Raw genomic sequence first — 14,980 nt, 5'->3', positions numbered from 1 at the left:
TTACTGGTAATTGTCACTCTGAACATAAGAAACCTAATTCCACAGTAAGTGGACAAGACTGTCAGAGTGCTAAACTTCTGTTTCATGCTTTTAGAGCCTGGTACTTGGAGGAATGTTTCTTGAAATCATGGAATACTGTCACTTGCAGAGTGAAACTGAAGGTTTTGGGCTCAGTGTCAGATACTTATATTGAAATGGTTATTTTAAATAGTTAATGTAGTTTTGAGCTACAACAATAGTTAATATGACCCCTTTGTTAAAGTGGCTTAGAAGTGGGTGTTAATGGCAGGGTATATGGCATGTTGAAAAATACACCAATGAAATGAACAGTGTCATGCTTAGAGTACAATGCATGAGATATTAGTATGTCTAAGCAATTTTTTAAGCAGGTCAAATAAGTCTTGTGTACAGAAAGCTCATGTGACCTGACAGCATGTATGGTGACACTTATACTAGTGTTTGTGTTAAATCTATTCTCAGTATGAAATGTAAAGCTGTGCTTGAAGGAGGGAGTGGTATTCCTGTGAAAAATCTAGGAAAGTGCTCATTTCTGAAGTTAGTGAATGTTCGGTATCAAGCTCTCTAGCTAAACTGCATGTGTTAATTGTGATTAGGAGAAAGAAAAGAAAAACCTTCCTGCTGAGCTCTGCACCAAGAACAGCCTATCACCAACAGCCTCCCACACCCAGTAAAACAAAAAGCCTATCACTGATGTCTCTAAACTGCTTGGAGAAATTTCTGACTTTGGCCTAGATTTCTAGGACTCATAGGGTAGCAGGGAGGAAACAGTGGCATTTTCTTGTTCACCTTGCATCAAATATCTGTTTCTTCTTATGTTAATGAAAAGCTTACAGACTTTCCATTGGAAAATCTGGGCATAGTGTTGATGTAGAAGCTGGCAAACACTTTGAATGATATGGGATTTATAACTAGGAGTAAATGCCAACAAAATGTGAATGGGTATCTAAGCAGTCTTGGAATGTAACTGAGTTTAGGTGTTCACATAGCTTCTGTTGTCTTTTTTACCACTTTTTTTTTTTAGTAAATCGGTGCTTTCTATGCAATTTCATTTTAAAAGTAAGTTGAAGACTACTGACTACAAAGAAATTGTTTGTACTTTGCCTCTAAAACTATTTAAGTTCAATGTCTAGAAATTCCTTTACACATTGTTTTGATTATAATCTCAAGTGGGAAATTTAAGGTTTTGGGAAGCTAAATGATTTGATGAAAAACCCAAGGACTAGCTTGATAAATCTTCAGTGGGCTATGCTTATATGAAGTCTTAACATATGCTGTTGTCTCAGTGATTGAGACACTTAAGGACTTTTGGAACAATGCAGGACTCTGAAATCTGCATAGCATGTTTCTTAAGTTTTGCTCAAAAAAACCCAAAAGAAAACAATTGATTGCCATAAGAGTCTGTAGAAGGAGGTTGAGGAAGAAAAAAGTCAGCAGTGATACCTTATAGCTACAACATAACAGCAGCCTTATCAGATGAAAATGTATGGCAGAAAATATGAGTATGTATGCTTCTTTATTTTAGGCTTATGGTATGTCAGCCTTGCCTCTAAACTTAATTAAGGGAACTACCAGTGCGGCTTATGAACGTTTAGAGAACACTGAAGATATTGAAGAAGTGGAGCAACATTTATTAAGGATTAAATCAAAGGTATGGTCTTCACTGTTCTCACTTTCTTAATATTTTTTTTTGCTTGCTTACTAGTTTGTGGTCATGCTGTTGAGAGTTTTTGTTCAAGAAGGAATAGGAAGTCAGAAGTCACTAGCTTGCAGTTATTTGAGTTATTTGGAAACAAGTATGGTCACTTGTAATAGCCATCAGGTTTTCTTTCAGTCCTGCAGCAGTAATTACTTCTGTCTAGCTAATAGTGGTTCTGACAAGCTATGCTCAAAACTTCTCCAAGTCCTGCTTGGGTATATGGAAGAGATACTTTCTAGAAATTAGAAATATTAACTTCACTTAGTCTGCTACCAGAGATGGCATCCAATTTGTTGATACTTAATGTAGTTATCAACACTGGATACTTGCCACATGGAGCTGTCATGAGTTAGATTCATCAAACAATCATCTTTATGAATAAATAAGAGCCCCAGATATTCTTGCTTCTCAGTTAATGTACCTTACTGTTATAAATCATTTCTTCATGAAAAGTTTACATATGGAAATCTGTTCTGAATCCTAAACATCCCTAGGATGTTAACACTATTTGTAAAGCCATTATGGCTTTGCAGCTCACTGAAATGCTGTGCCTCATGTAAGCAGGAGACTTTTAACAACCTAAGAGCACAAGCCAAAAGAGGATAAGATTTATCCTTTATATACAAGATGTTAGGGATAATCCCAACGCATTTCAGATAATGGTTTGACCAGTGTTTTCACAGCCTGAGTGGGGGGAAGGGGACATTCAGATGCATCACTTCCATCCTGGCAGTCCATCTGTGCTGTTGTGTGCTTTGTGACAGTAGACCTCAGCAGTGTTGAAACAATTCCAACAGTCTTCATTTGATACTTGGCTACCTCTACACAGTGTGGGCACCTTCAGTGTTCTAGAAATCTTATTGCATAATGAAACCTAAAAAGTAGTCTCCCCCAGCTTGAAGTGTAAAGTTTTGGTTTTGTACAGAGTGCTACTACAACAAAGGCATCTGTATTACTGAAATCAATGTGAGAAAAATGAGAAACCCTGAAAAATGAAGCAATACTTACTAAAGAAGATTGTTGGCTTACGAGCTTGCAAGCAACTGGTCTTGTTCAATCTAGCAAACAAGTAGGATCAAAAAGTATAAAGTCTAAGCTATGTCTGTATTTTAATGTGACCATTTGTATAAACTAATTTTCCTTGAGTTATGGATTATGGGCAAGGTTCTGCTTCAGTGTGTAATTGAAATACTAGTTCTTCAGTTGCATTTGCTTGAAGTTGTGAAGAAAGTGAGTGTTACTGAGACTAATGTACAGTGAAAACTAAAAGTATGAAAGTATGTTACTTAATATAATGAAAAGATTCAGTATGTAGCATGGTCTTCTGCTATTAGTACACCTGGTAGCTGTATTTCATTAGTCTTAAACAATTGAAGCTTGCCCTTGCAGCTTAAGAGCTTAGACTGTTTTCAAAAAGTGTTTTTCAAGTCACTGAGGTGCTGTACAGGGTATGGAGAATATGTGTTCCTGTTAAAAGTACATTCTGATCTCTAATTTACGTGTTACATGTTCCTAGAATGTGGTCTTAGTCTTGTAACCTTTTTGAGAAATTTCTCTAAAATAGATTCACTGTAACTTCACTAGGTGTGAAGTGTTTCACTATTTGCAGGAAGGCTCTATTTTAAGAGGGGAAAAAAATGAATAGGGAATTTCAAAATTTAAAAACATAGTAGGAGATGTATTAAACGATAAGATTTTTTTATCTAAGGATCAGTTTGTTATACAGTAGCAACAATGTTAGAAAAAAGTTTTGCTTCAGCTACCTAATGCCTATTTTGTTGCTTTTGCTTATTAGCATAGAACTGAGGTTTAAGGACGTGCTACTAGATTTACAACAGAGTGCAATGGTGCCTGCTCACTTTTTAGCGGCTCAGAATTAAAGTACATTCTTAAACGTAATCATCAAACAGTTATCTGGTACACTCAACTAATTCTTGGGGTGATAGTGCCTCTTGTTTGCATTTCTGTGAGGTTAATTTTTGGAACATCAAGTCATCTTGCTCTTGCAAGTACAAGAACATAGCTGAGTATCTGTAGTGGAATGCTAGCAAGAAAATACAGGTGCTGAGCTTTGTATATTGGTTTAGTCATGGAATTTAACTGGAAGGGACCTCTGAAAGTCGGATTCAACCCTCTACACAAAGCAAGAACCTCTTTCAGATTTAGATCAGGTTATTCAGATCACATCTGGGCATTTTAAGTGTTTCTAGCCATGGAGACTGCCCACCCTGTTGAAGTTTAACATCGTTGTTGTGAAGAGTGTTTTCTACCACCTGATAGGAATTCCCCCCCTTGTTATAGCTTGTGACTTTTGCACTTCACCCTGTTGCTATGCATAGAAACAGTGCGAGTTTAATATTACAAAGTCTTTGAATCGAGAAAATAGACATCTACTTTAATGAGCTACAACTACTCTAATGTCCCTTGATCTTTTGCAATGTTTTTTGGTACCCAGTGTAGAGATGGTCGGCCTCTGTCGTCAAGGGATAGACGGACTGTACAACAACTAGAAGAGAGACTAAGGACACTGCGAAGAAGAGAGAGGCATCTGGAGTCTATTGAGAAGAGCTGGTGGACGAAGTTCTGTGAAGCTATCCGACCTCTAAAGGTAAGACTTTTCATCACTTTTTGAGACTTGAAATAATTTCTATCTATCTTCTTCCCATATAAATCATAGGTCAAGCTTATCAATTACCATCCTGCATATCAGCTGCTTATTTTCTTAATTACTACTATGCTGCACAATAACAGCCCTATAGCAAGCTCTGAGCTCGTGGAAAACCTTTTACTTTGCCTAAGATATAATTAAGATTGAGAAGGAGCAAGTCCTAGCTGATCTGCTATAGTGCCACTGCCATAGAAAATGTGAATATTTTCTCAGGCAGGTGAAAACGGGGTGAAGAGAAGAAATAATTCTATAGCTGTCAGGTAGTTTAGGTTACTGTAAATCACATGTAGCTAGCAAAAGTGAGAGATAACTTTGAGAATATATGCATTTGGAATGAGCATCTTGTCAAGTAATCGAGCAATATAGCAAGCTAGCTGCATAGAACTTACATCTTGATACTTTACCAGTGCAGAGGAGACTGTTAGTGGGGCAAAACTTTGATCTTGGTCTCTTCTTGATCTTAGGATTTTGATTTTAATAGATACTTTTATGGAACAGTATTGCCGTATAAATTATTTTTTGCCAGCTAGGTGTAGGAAGAAATTTAGCATTACTTTAAACTGTAGGCTTGAACTTTGAAAAGCTATGGGAGGACTATAAGCAATTACCTCTAACATCATTGCTACTGTAAATGCTGAGTACCAACAGAAATGGGCTGAAATTGCAGTTGAACAAAGGCTTTCAGTGTGAAAATCTTACTGGAGTTACCTTGCTATGATATGTTAGAAATCTAGACTTAGTTTTTTCATTTAAAGGATAAATATCCCTAACTATTCACTTCAGCAGTTTGGATGCTTCCTTTGATTCAGAATAGCTTGTGTAGTTTATTTAACTTTTCACATTAACTTTGATTTTGAGAAATGTATTTGCTATACCTATTGTCTGTAGAATTTTTCAGTTCATTATGTTCTCATAGGATAGTGTACAATATTATTAGTCACAGATTATCACTTATGGTCAGGATGGTATTCCAGTGTCTCTTTGTTCTTGTGGTTTGAATGCTTTTTATTCTCTCAGTAACTGTGACAGTCACTGTGAATTGTTGACTTAAAAATTGCAGACTAAAGGGGAGTTGCAGATTGGTAATTTTTCCTGACAGATTTTTTCTTGGAACAGGATCATGATATGAAGCATGTTACAAAACTCGTTTACTTTAACTTTTGAGCTGTCCTGTGGAAGATGTCGATCACTTAATAACATACTCTTGCAGGACTGTTTTACTGTTACTTTAATAGCATTTGAGTTGTCTTTCACATGTATCTTAGCCACTAATTGAATGGTTGACTTCATGAAGGAAATCTTTTAATTTCCATATATACTACTTCTGATCCACAGAGAAGTGCAGGAGATAACTTGGAGCTTTGCTTAGTGCTTTACAATGCTTCTGTCTTTAGTGCAACTTGTATATTATTGTTCAAGTATGTGGCTGTTTCTCAGACTTCAAGAGAAATTCCATTTGTTGTGAGGCAAGTACTAGATATGGAGAATGCTACTTCTGCTTTGTGTTTGGGATGGTCAGGTTTATGGGAGTTGCAGACTTACAGGGTCTGACAGAGCAGAACGTGTTCAGGAATAGCTCTTAGTCTTGGAGGTCTTTTGCAGTGTCTACGTTCACACTTCTATAATGATATTGTCTTTGCATAGTGCCCTCCTATAGTCTTGCTTTAATCATTTTGTTACTGCTAAATATCTATTAGCGTGACTGGTTAAACAAAGCCAAAACTTTTTTTTCTCTGAAGAGTACGTTTTCTTTGACATGGAATAAAGTAAATTTTGAGAACAATTGTTTTACTCAAAGCTGAAGCTGTTAATTTTTGAATGAAGGTGAAAGTGAACTAAAAGATGAAGCTGTTAATTTTTCACTTTAGTCAAAAGCAACACATCTGGAAGATCCCAAGGAAATGGGTAATGGTCATCATGTGATTGTCAAGTAATGTCAAAGTAGTCTAATTTCTTTCTACAAAATGTAACCTTTCCTATAGGTAGCAATCTACTGCTTCTTCCTTTATTATGGTTTCCACACACTTTCATCTGATACTTTCTGCAGCAAGAGACATGTGGTATACTCTAGAGATAAGTATAAAAACTGCTTAGGGAAAAAAACCTCCAGAGCACATAGTTATGTTTGCTCAGTATATGAACAAGACTGTAGGTTGAGAAACATGGAAGTCTATTCAACAATGGTAAGTTGGGAGTACTGCATCAGTTTTTCATGGGGTACTTCAAAACAGTTGTGAACCAACTGAAGAGATGCCTAAGGTGAGCAATATATGAAAATTAAGTGCACTGTTTTGAAGATTCAGACCAGTATTGTCTTGATAAATAGTAGTACACTTTATCTCTCCCTTGCTAGAGTTCAGGTTTTCTCCTATCTAATATTAAGGATAATGAGGACTCTGTATAGATGTCAGTCTCCACCTGCTGCTGAAGTCCTTCAGAGAAGCATAGGTACAGTTAATGCTGTCTTGAGGATGGAGGGTATTACTCTAATTTTTTTTTCTTCTTTTCAATGGGCTTTCGATTCCCTTCCCCCGCCCCACACTCCTCCTCTGGAGAGAGCTGAAAGAAGGGAAACTGTAAGCAATTGCTTGAATAACAGCCATGCTAGCAGAGTGTTAGTGCAGACAGTAGGTGCTGTCAGGAGTCAGTTTAGTTGCCTCAGAGGTGGTGTAGCTAAACTGACAGACTTTCTTCCTGTGTTCACAGCTGCATCTTCTACATCAGGGAGGTTGGCAGCATGACAAGCAAGAGATGTGAATATTTAAAGTCCTAAGTTTACATAGTGATAACTTAGTGTTAATTGCTTCATCTAACAATCATTTTTAACCCATGTTTGCCAGCTTACCTGGAACTTCCTGGAAAGTAGGTCGTGACAGGCCGTAGTGCTGTGGGTTGACTTGGCTGACTGCTAAATGCCCACCCAGTTGCTCTCTCACTCCCCATCAACGGGATGGGGGAGAAAATAAGATGGAAAAATGTGTGGGTTGAGATAAACAGGGCAATCATTTACCAGTTACTGTCATGGGCAAAACAGAGTTGAAGAAAATTGCCAATTAAAATTGATTTTTGAATGGTAAAAAAGACCATTTAAAACACCTCCTGCCTCCCACCCACTCTTTCCTAGGCTTGACTTCACTCCTTTAGTCCTGACTCTGGAGTGGCACAGTGGGGATGGGGAGTAGGGAGTTGCCATCAGTCCATAAGACCTCTTGCCTGCTGCTGCTTCTTCCTCACACTTTATCCTTGTTCCACCATGGGTCTACTCCACGGGCTGTAGTTCTTGTTAGAAGAACCTGCTTCAGCATGTGGGATCTCTGTAGACTGCAGCTTCTTTCAGAAAACATCCACTTGTTCTGGTGTGGAATCCTTCATGGGCTGAGTGTGATTATCTGCTCCACCATGGTGCTGTTAACGGCCTGGGGCGGGATGTCTGCTCCATTGCCTGGAGCAGCACCATCTCCTCTGAACTCTACAGGGTATCTACAGGGTTGTTTATCACTTTTTTTCTCTCACTCCTCTTTGCTGTCTGGTATTTTCCCTTTTCATAGATGTGTTTTCCCAGAGGGGCCAGGAGCTTGGCTGTTGGGCTTAGGTTTGGCCAGCAGTGGGTCATTTGGAGACAACTGGAAGTGGTTGTGTCCAGCACAGGCTAGCCTCTGGCCTCTCCTCAGAGAGGACACCCCTAGAGCCCCCCTGCTACCAAAACCTTGCCATGTAAACCCAATACAAATAGTAGGTGTTTCCCATGGGGAATCCAGCTTTGCTTCTTGGTCAGTATAATTGTTCTGTAATGTGCCACCAGTTTTCTTTACTCTGTTAATAGATACCAGCCCTGAGAGGATGACTGCTCCTTTAAATTTTTGTGTTGCTTCAGTGTTGGTTCAGTCATGAAATAGTTGTCCTAAGCAGAATCACAGTTTCTTTTTTTGTTGGTATGTATCGCTGTAGGACTCAGTTGAGCAGGTGAGTATTCTTTTAGCTTTTTGGAGGGCAAATATTAACAATTTTTGGAAGTTAATTTTGAGGCTTTTTAAAGAAGTACCACTTAAGTTTGTGGATCATGTGCTCATTCCTGCTCAGAATAAATTAAGTCTTAAATTCCATTATTGTCTTAATATCACTTCAGAATTATCCATAGATTAAACAATTCAGCTTGACTGAGGTCTGGGAGCAGGGATAGGAGGCAAAGAGCTCTCTGAATAACTCAAACAAGGATGATGCAGGGGTCAGAGAAATGTTTAGGAAGTTGAAGGGAGGTACCAGGGAAAACTATGTAAGCAGAACATGAATAATGTCAGAAAAAACTTATCAGCTTGTGACTTGATTATGTGCAGTAGCAGTGGAAAAATAAACTAATCAATTGAATATTTCCAAATTTATTTGGCCTGGCTTACTAAACGGAAGTACAAGTCAACTTTCCACTATGACGTAGAAGTAGCATGCTTCCATTTTTACTGTTGAGAAATGTCTATATTGATGTTTTTGTCTTGGTTTTTGCTTAGCCATGTCTTTTAATCACATATGTTCAAATGTAAAAAAAAAAAAGCTTTAAGTAATCCAGTTCTTACTGCCTTCTGCTTTAGCTGCTTCCTTACTTGCCCATGTAGAGTCTTTCTATTAGGATGCTAAAAGAACTCATTTCAGGCAGCAGTGTAAGTTGTATTAGTAGGCATTATTTCAAGTCCTTGTTTTTGTAACATCTGCAGTCTTGTATAAAAACATGGCTCACTGTTTTCTGTCAGTTACTTGTATGTATGCTAGATTGCCCAACAGAATGTAAAGACCCAGGCAGACACTTATTGGTGATCGAAGTGATATAAGTGCAAGGCAGCAGCTCTGAAACCTGTTCTGTAGCAAATGATTGAGTACAGGTGGGTATGGGGTCTGTGTTTTGTAGCTGAGGTATCTGAGGAAGTGGCCTGGAAATAGAGCAGTTCAAACTGATTGTATTGGAGGAGGTAACATAGCTTGAAGTATGGTTCCATTCAGGTCCTGCTTTCAAAAGGACTAGGGAGCAGGAAACAAGATTGTCTTGAATTGAAAGTTAGACTTCTCTTAATGTAGATCAAGAGTTGCTTGGTTCTTTTAATAACCTTACTAAACTTCTGTGTGTTTGGCTGAAACCCAGGCTTTTTGTTTTCACCTGTTCTAGTACTAAAAGCTTTTCAGCATCAGTTGATAAAGCACCAGTGCTTCTATGAGAACAAGAGGTTTTGGTTAAGCACTGTCCTTTACTCTGAAGTTGAACTCATGTTTTCAGGGGCTTGGATTCCTTCTCATTTATGCTGTGACACAAAACAAAACTATTTTGTAAATTTTCATGGCTAAGTGTGTCTGGGATCTTTGAAGATACTGTAGTTGTTTTAAAGCTCGTAAACAGCAGTGTCCCAATAAGATTGTGGATGACAGATTTGTCCTTTGCTATAGGTGGTAAGTAAAAGGCAAGAGTGAGTGTATAATTCCTACTGCAGTGTTTTTCTAGCCTACCCTTAGGCTTTATGCAGGGGAAAGGCAAGGCAGTATTCTTTCCTTTAGCCAGATACCAAATGATACCCAACTGGAGACATGCTTTTAACTTAAGTGAGGTTGTTACCACTTGATAAGGCTCAGCTGGACTGTGTAAGTTGCAAACTCAACTACTAGTCTGAGTGTTGGTATTCTCTTAGTTGTTGGCCAAGTGCTGGTTAATAGACTAGAAATGAGATGTAGATTGGTCTGTAATCAGCTGAAGTACCAGGAGAATCTAGATAAAAACACAAGGATCCCTTCTGTGAAAGGCTTAAGGCAACTGATGCTCTGAAGTTGTGTAAACATAGGTTGATGTTAACTGCAAATAATTTAGGGTTCAGTAGTCTTAATGGCACTGTGGAAATACAACATAAGGTAGAAATAATGTAGAATGAAGGTCTTTAATATTGGCCTTTTCAATCTCTTATTTAACGGGGCAGCCCTTGGGGTTAAAATGGGAAAAGGAGGGCTTTCTTAACTACTTATCTACTTCCAAGAGTGTTATGCATCACTTCAGAAGATAGATATATTCCAGAAGAGCTATGGGTAACTGTCTACTGGTCCTAGTTGTCAGAAGGTAATGAAGTAATGCACAGTTCAGACTCTTGGTCTCAATTGTTTTTAAATATCTGTTTCCTATATGGCTAATACCTAGTGGGAGTTTGCTGTGGAGAGGTAAAAATTTAGTACACTTATATATGTGGAAATGCACAAGTTAATACTTACCTTGATATTCGTCTCTAAATCTATACCTAATAAGGCCTACATAATTTGAGTTGTTTTATAAGCAGTGTTCTAATACTGTGTTTGAGTTTGCAGGTGGAAGCTTATGTTCAGAATTTAATGTACAATAATAGCATTGTAACTCTGAATATCTTTAATGACCAGCTGCAATAAAGTTCTTAACCTTTTCAAGATGACTGTGTGCCAAGTTTTAAGGTTAACAAAATAATTGAAACTATGGAACTCCCTCATTCATGTGGAAGGCCATGCATTATGTTTCTGCATATAGAATTTGGAAATAAGTCTAGGTTGTCTCATGGCTGACAATGTGAAAACATTATTCTTTTGGGAAGTTCAGCCGAAGTATTTGAGCATATTCTGTGACTTCAGTTTCTAGGAAAATAACGTGAACCTGTTGGAGCTGTAACTTGAATGGGTTTGCTATCTGGGCTCACTTCCGTGCGTCATCCTCTAACACGCCCCCCCCCCCCCCCCCCCCCCCAAAAAAAAAGATTGTAAGGGAGAAAACCTGCCAAAGTGGAGAAATGATTTCCTGAGCTAGCTTATAGCCCAGGAAAAAACAATAGGAGGTATTCTTACTGAGGACAGCTTGGAGAACAAAGTCCCTGACTCAAGTGCTGTATTTGGTAGGCATAATAAAACCACTTTAAGATCTTAAGGAACAACATTATTTCTCTGAATCTACTTGATTCAGACCATTCATAGAACAGAAAGAAAATCTAAAGAGAAGTAAATGGGGAAAACAGAATGTACAGTTATCAGAACATTGCTTTCAGTTCTCTAAACTTACTGCTAAGCTTCCTGAATTCTTCCTGTTTAAACTCAAACTTTTCATACTTCGACTATATTCAAAGTTTTTTTTTAAGCTGTTTTCTTATTTTAGTCTAGCCTTTAAAACCTGAAAAGCCTGAATGCATAAACCCAGTTTAACTGCTTATATGGTTGGTCTACAAAGTCTTCATTTAGTCCTGGTAAACTTAATTTAGTGTTTCATATGCCACCTTGGCTTAGCCAAGAAATTCTGTTCTTACTTTGTATGTCAGGCAGTTCCATATTACTGTCCAAAAGCTTACAAAAAAGCTTGCTATTGCTGATTTTAAAAACAATAGCAATATCTGATTTAATTATAGTGGTCCTTAAAAATTTTTACCTGTACTTATCTATGCTCTGACTTGCTGGCTAAATAACCACAGCTGTTACACTTTTTAGTTTCAAATTCTTGAATAGGGTATGTATTCCAGAGGAAGATTTCAGGGTAAATGACTCACCTAGTGTAGCTAAAGGGGTATGGAAGCTTTTCTGGAACCTTCTCCAGAAGAGGCCTTTATCTGGCAGTTGTGATGTGGTTGTAGTAATCTCATCTTACTTTAATCACTTGTGGGTAGATAGTGTTTTAAAATAATAGTATTTAAGTAGCACTCACTTAAATTTTCTTGGAACGCAAGTATTTTTCCTACTACCTTAGTATTTATAAGCATCTCTTTTTTTTTTTCTACTAGTCCATTCTCAAGTCTTCACATCGCTTCAAAGTTAAATTTCCTAGGCAACTTAAACCTTTGGGTCAAAATACTTTGTGAAGTTAATTTCTATAACTTGATCCTTGAAAATTGGTTTGAAATGCTCAATACCGATGAGTAACTGAGAGGACTTGCAGGCAGAAGCAAGAAAAAAGTAGACCTGGTATTTGGGCTTGGTTACTTGCGTTTTACATCAGTCCCTCCAAATGATTTGGTCACTGCGTGTTTGAGTAGCACTGCAGAAGAGTTCTCGCATGGGAAAGGTGAGATGTTCCTTGTAAGCTGTGCACAGGTTGCCTCCTTTTGGAAAGTGAGCACACAGGTGTGGTGGCCAAGGATAATAAACTCCTATTTCCCTTAATTAAACCCAAATGCATGTATATAGTTAAGGTTTTCCATATAATATAGCAAGTAGAGGTTGTGAATTCTGCTAAATGCTGTGTTCATTCAATATAACATCTCATCTGTGTTCTTAATGACACTTTTGACTTACAGGTAGACTTCTATATTGCACTGTAGCACATGATGTACTTCGGCACTTGATTCTGAGCTTAGTGTATCCACCAGGCAGAGGTGGTTTTCATCTTAGATGATCAACTTTTTAAATGTTTGGCATAAACCCTGTTTAACAGAGTAAGCATTTTGTTAGCACTTCTCTCTAGTATTTACCAAAAAGTTATTGTTTCAGGTGTGTTTGAACTCTGAGGTGGTCCAAGATCACTAGTACTTTATTGAAACTTAGACAAGTCTTCACTTCTGTATTGACTGCAAGCATGTTCAGTTAAATTGTAATAAATCTTTATTTCTAGATTGTGTGGGGAGTTTTCTTCATCATAGTGGCACTGCTCTTCACTGTCTCCCTGTTCTTGTCAAAGTAAGTACATTTGAGCATTTTGCTTAACCATTAAACTATATAGTTTCTGCTCTTAACATCAAAATTGGGGTGGTTTGCTTCAAGTCACCCCACTTTTCTATGCTACATTTCTGTAACTAGAGCTGCATTTCTCATTATAATAATGTATATTGAAACTGAGCAAAGTGTGTGAAAACAGATTCAAAAAAGGACATGGTTCAGTTTGATTCACTGCTGCTGAAAACAGTTCTGATTCAGCAGAGAAGTTAAGCATATATGTTAAGGCAGTTTAATTCAGACTACAGAAGTACTCTGATTTGCTTGAATGAATCTTCATGCATGTAGGTACTTCTTGGGCTGGGTAACTGGTGCTTAAATTCTTGCAGTAAGTGACACATATAATCCATTATAATGTGCATTACACTGTAACTGTTTCATGGTGTTGAAAGCAATATAGCTGGCTGCAAATCAGGTGGGTTTCAATGAAGACTGACACAAGCCAGAGGTCTCAATGTTGGCATTTTTAATTTTTCAGACGGGGCAAGTAAGTTCTATGACCCAAACTAAGGAAAAGCTAAAATGCCAAGGAAATGCAGAAATCAATATACCTTTTCCTAGGACAAGTGCAATGAGTGTGGTAAAACAAAGCATGTATCTATATAGATATGAAAAAGCTGTCAGCCTCTGGGCTTAGTTCAGGTTTTTTTGAGCTGCCCTTTTAAACTAAACTGAAGACAAAAAGCTCTGGGAGAACCATAGTACTTAACAAGTTTTTCTTAATTACTGCAGTCTGGACAAAGCTCTGCATTCGGCTGGCTTCGACTCGGGATTTATAATTTTAGGAACTAATCTGACCAATCCATTGAATATGCTGTTACCTGTTCTTCAAACAGTAAGTAAAAAATTGGTGATATACATATGTAAGGATGTTCCTATCTGTTTTGTGGTGAGCTGTCAAAAGGTGAACTACATTTGTACTCAAATCATCTGTTAAAACAAAACTTTCTAGATGTCTGTTCTGTAAAAGCAAGGCAACTTCCTTGGTAACAGTCTTCTAGTTATCAGCTACAGATATGAAAAACTTGGGTGGATGGCAGCCAGTTGCTGGAGGAAGGTGGTGCTTGAAACTAGCTTTCATCTGAGAACATAGTGGCAATGAAGAATGACATCACTTGTAGTTATCATGCACAAAATAAAAGCAACTTCCTCCCATACCCTACCTACCTTATAGTGATAGTTGCTCCCCCTTAAGTAAATGCACCTTTTCACTTTTTAATATTTATTGCATCTTGAAAGATATATTACACTGCGTGCAGTAATGTATGTTATAGTAATGCGTTAGTCTTTGAAACAAATCCTACATAAGAACAAACATCTGTAACTTCAGTGGGGTTGGAACGCAACAAGACCACATACGAATTTGGCAATCGGTCATGGGTAAGCTAAGAAAAAGAAAAGCTTTAACGTAAGTGAGTGTTTTGTTCTCCCCTAGCTGAGTTCTTTCCATATTCTTGGTGTAGTGGGTCGGCACAATGCGTTGCTTCCCTATAGTTTCTAAAACTATTGAATACCTAAGCTTGCAGTTTACTGAAAAAAGGCAGTGTTCAGCAGCATTATTATCTCAAGTTGTTATTAATATAAATATAAAAATCAGCAAATATGTTCAGAAATATTCACAGATGGAATGCCTGTGCAGTCCTAAAATGATTGTTGCCACTGAGGACTTTCTTTTAAATGTACTCTCAGAATTAAATTAAGTATTTCTTGGCCTAAAAATGTAGAACACTTCAAAATTAAAGCAAGATTAAAGAAAAATGTTCAGTTGCCTTCCTAAACGAATTGTATAAGCTTTATTAGCAGCAAGATATATTAGCTATATTTGGAGGCAGTTATGTAAAACTCTTAAATGGAAGGACTGTTACTACCTCAGATGCTATAAGTAGAAACTACTTATTTAGCTTTAAGTGGGGGAA

The 14,980-nt window shown here is 37.6% G+C and overlaps 1 protein-coding gene across 2 annotated transcripts in view; it reads left to right on the top strand.

Moving 5' to 3' along the window:
• LMBRD1 (LMBR1 domain containing 1) overlaps nt 1–14,980 on the top strand; it is an 89,073-nt gene that overhangs the window by 48,821 nt on the left and 25,272 nt on the right. For both annotated transcript variants that reach the window (XM_074861809.1, XM_074861808.1), the window contains exons 8-11: nt 1,544–1,669; nt 4,173–4,325; nt 12,964–13,028; nt 13,797–13,899. In XM_074861809.1, the coding sequence (XP_074717910.1) occupies nt 1,544–1,669; nt 4,173–4,325; nt 12,964–13,028; nt 13,797–13,899 (447 nt within the window). The remainder of the gene's footprint in view (nt 1–1,543; nt 1,670–4,172; nt 4,326–12,963; nt 13,029–13,796; nt 13,900–14,980) is intronic.

The sequence above is a fragment of the Strix uralensis genome, chromosome 3 (assembly GCF_047716275.1).
Source record: "Strix uralensis isolate ZFMK-TIS-50842 chromosome 3, bStrUra1, whole genome shotgun sequence".
NCBI classification, from domain to species: domain Eukaryota; kingdom Metazoa; phylum Chordata; class Aves; order Strigiformes; family Strigidae; genus Strix; species Strix uralensis.
The sequence above is the reverse complement of the archived record's forward strand: the minus strand, read 5'-3'. Positions and strand labels throughout refer to the sequence as shown.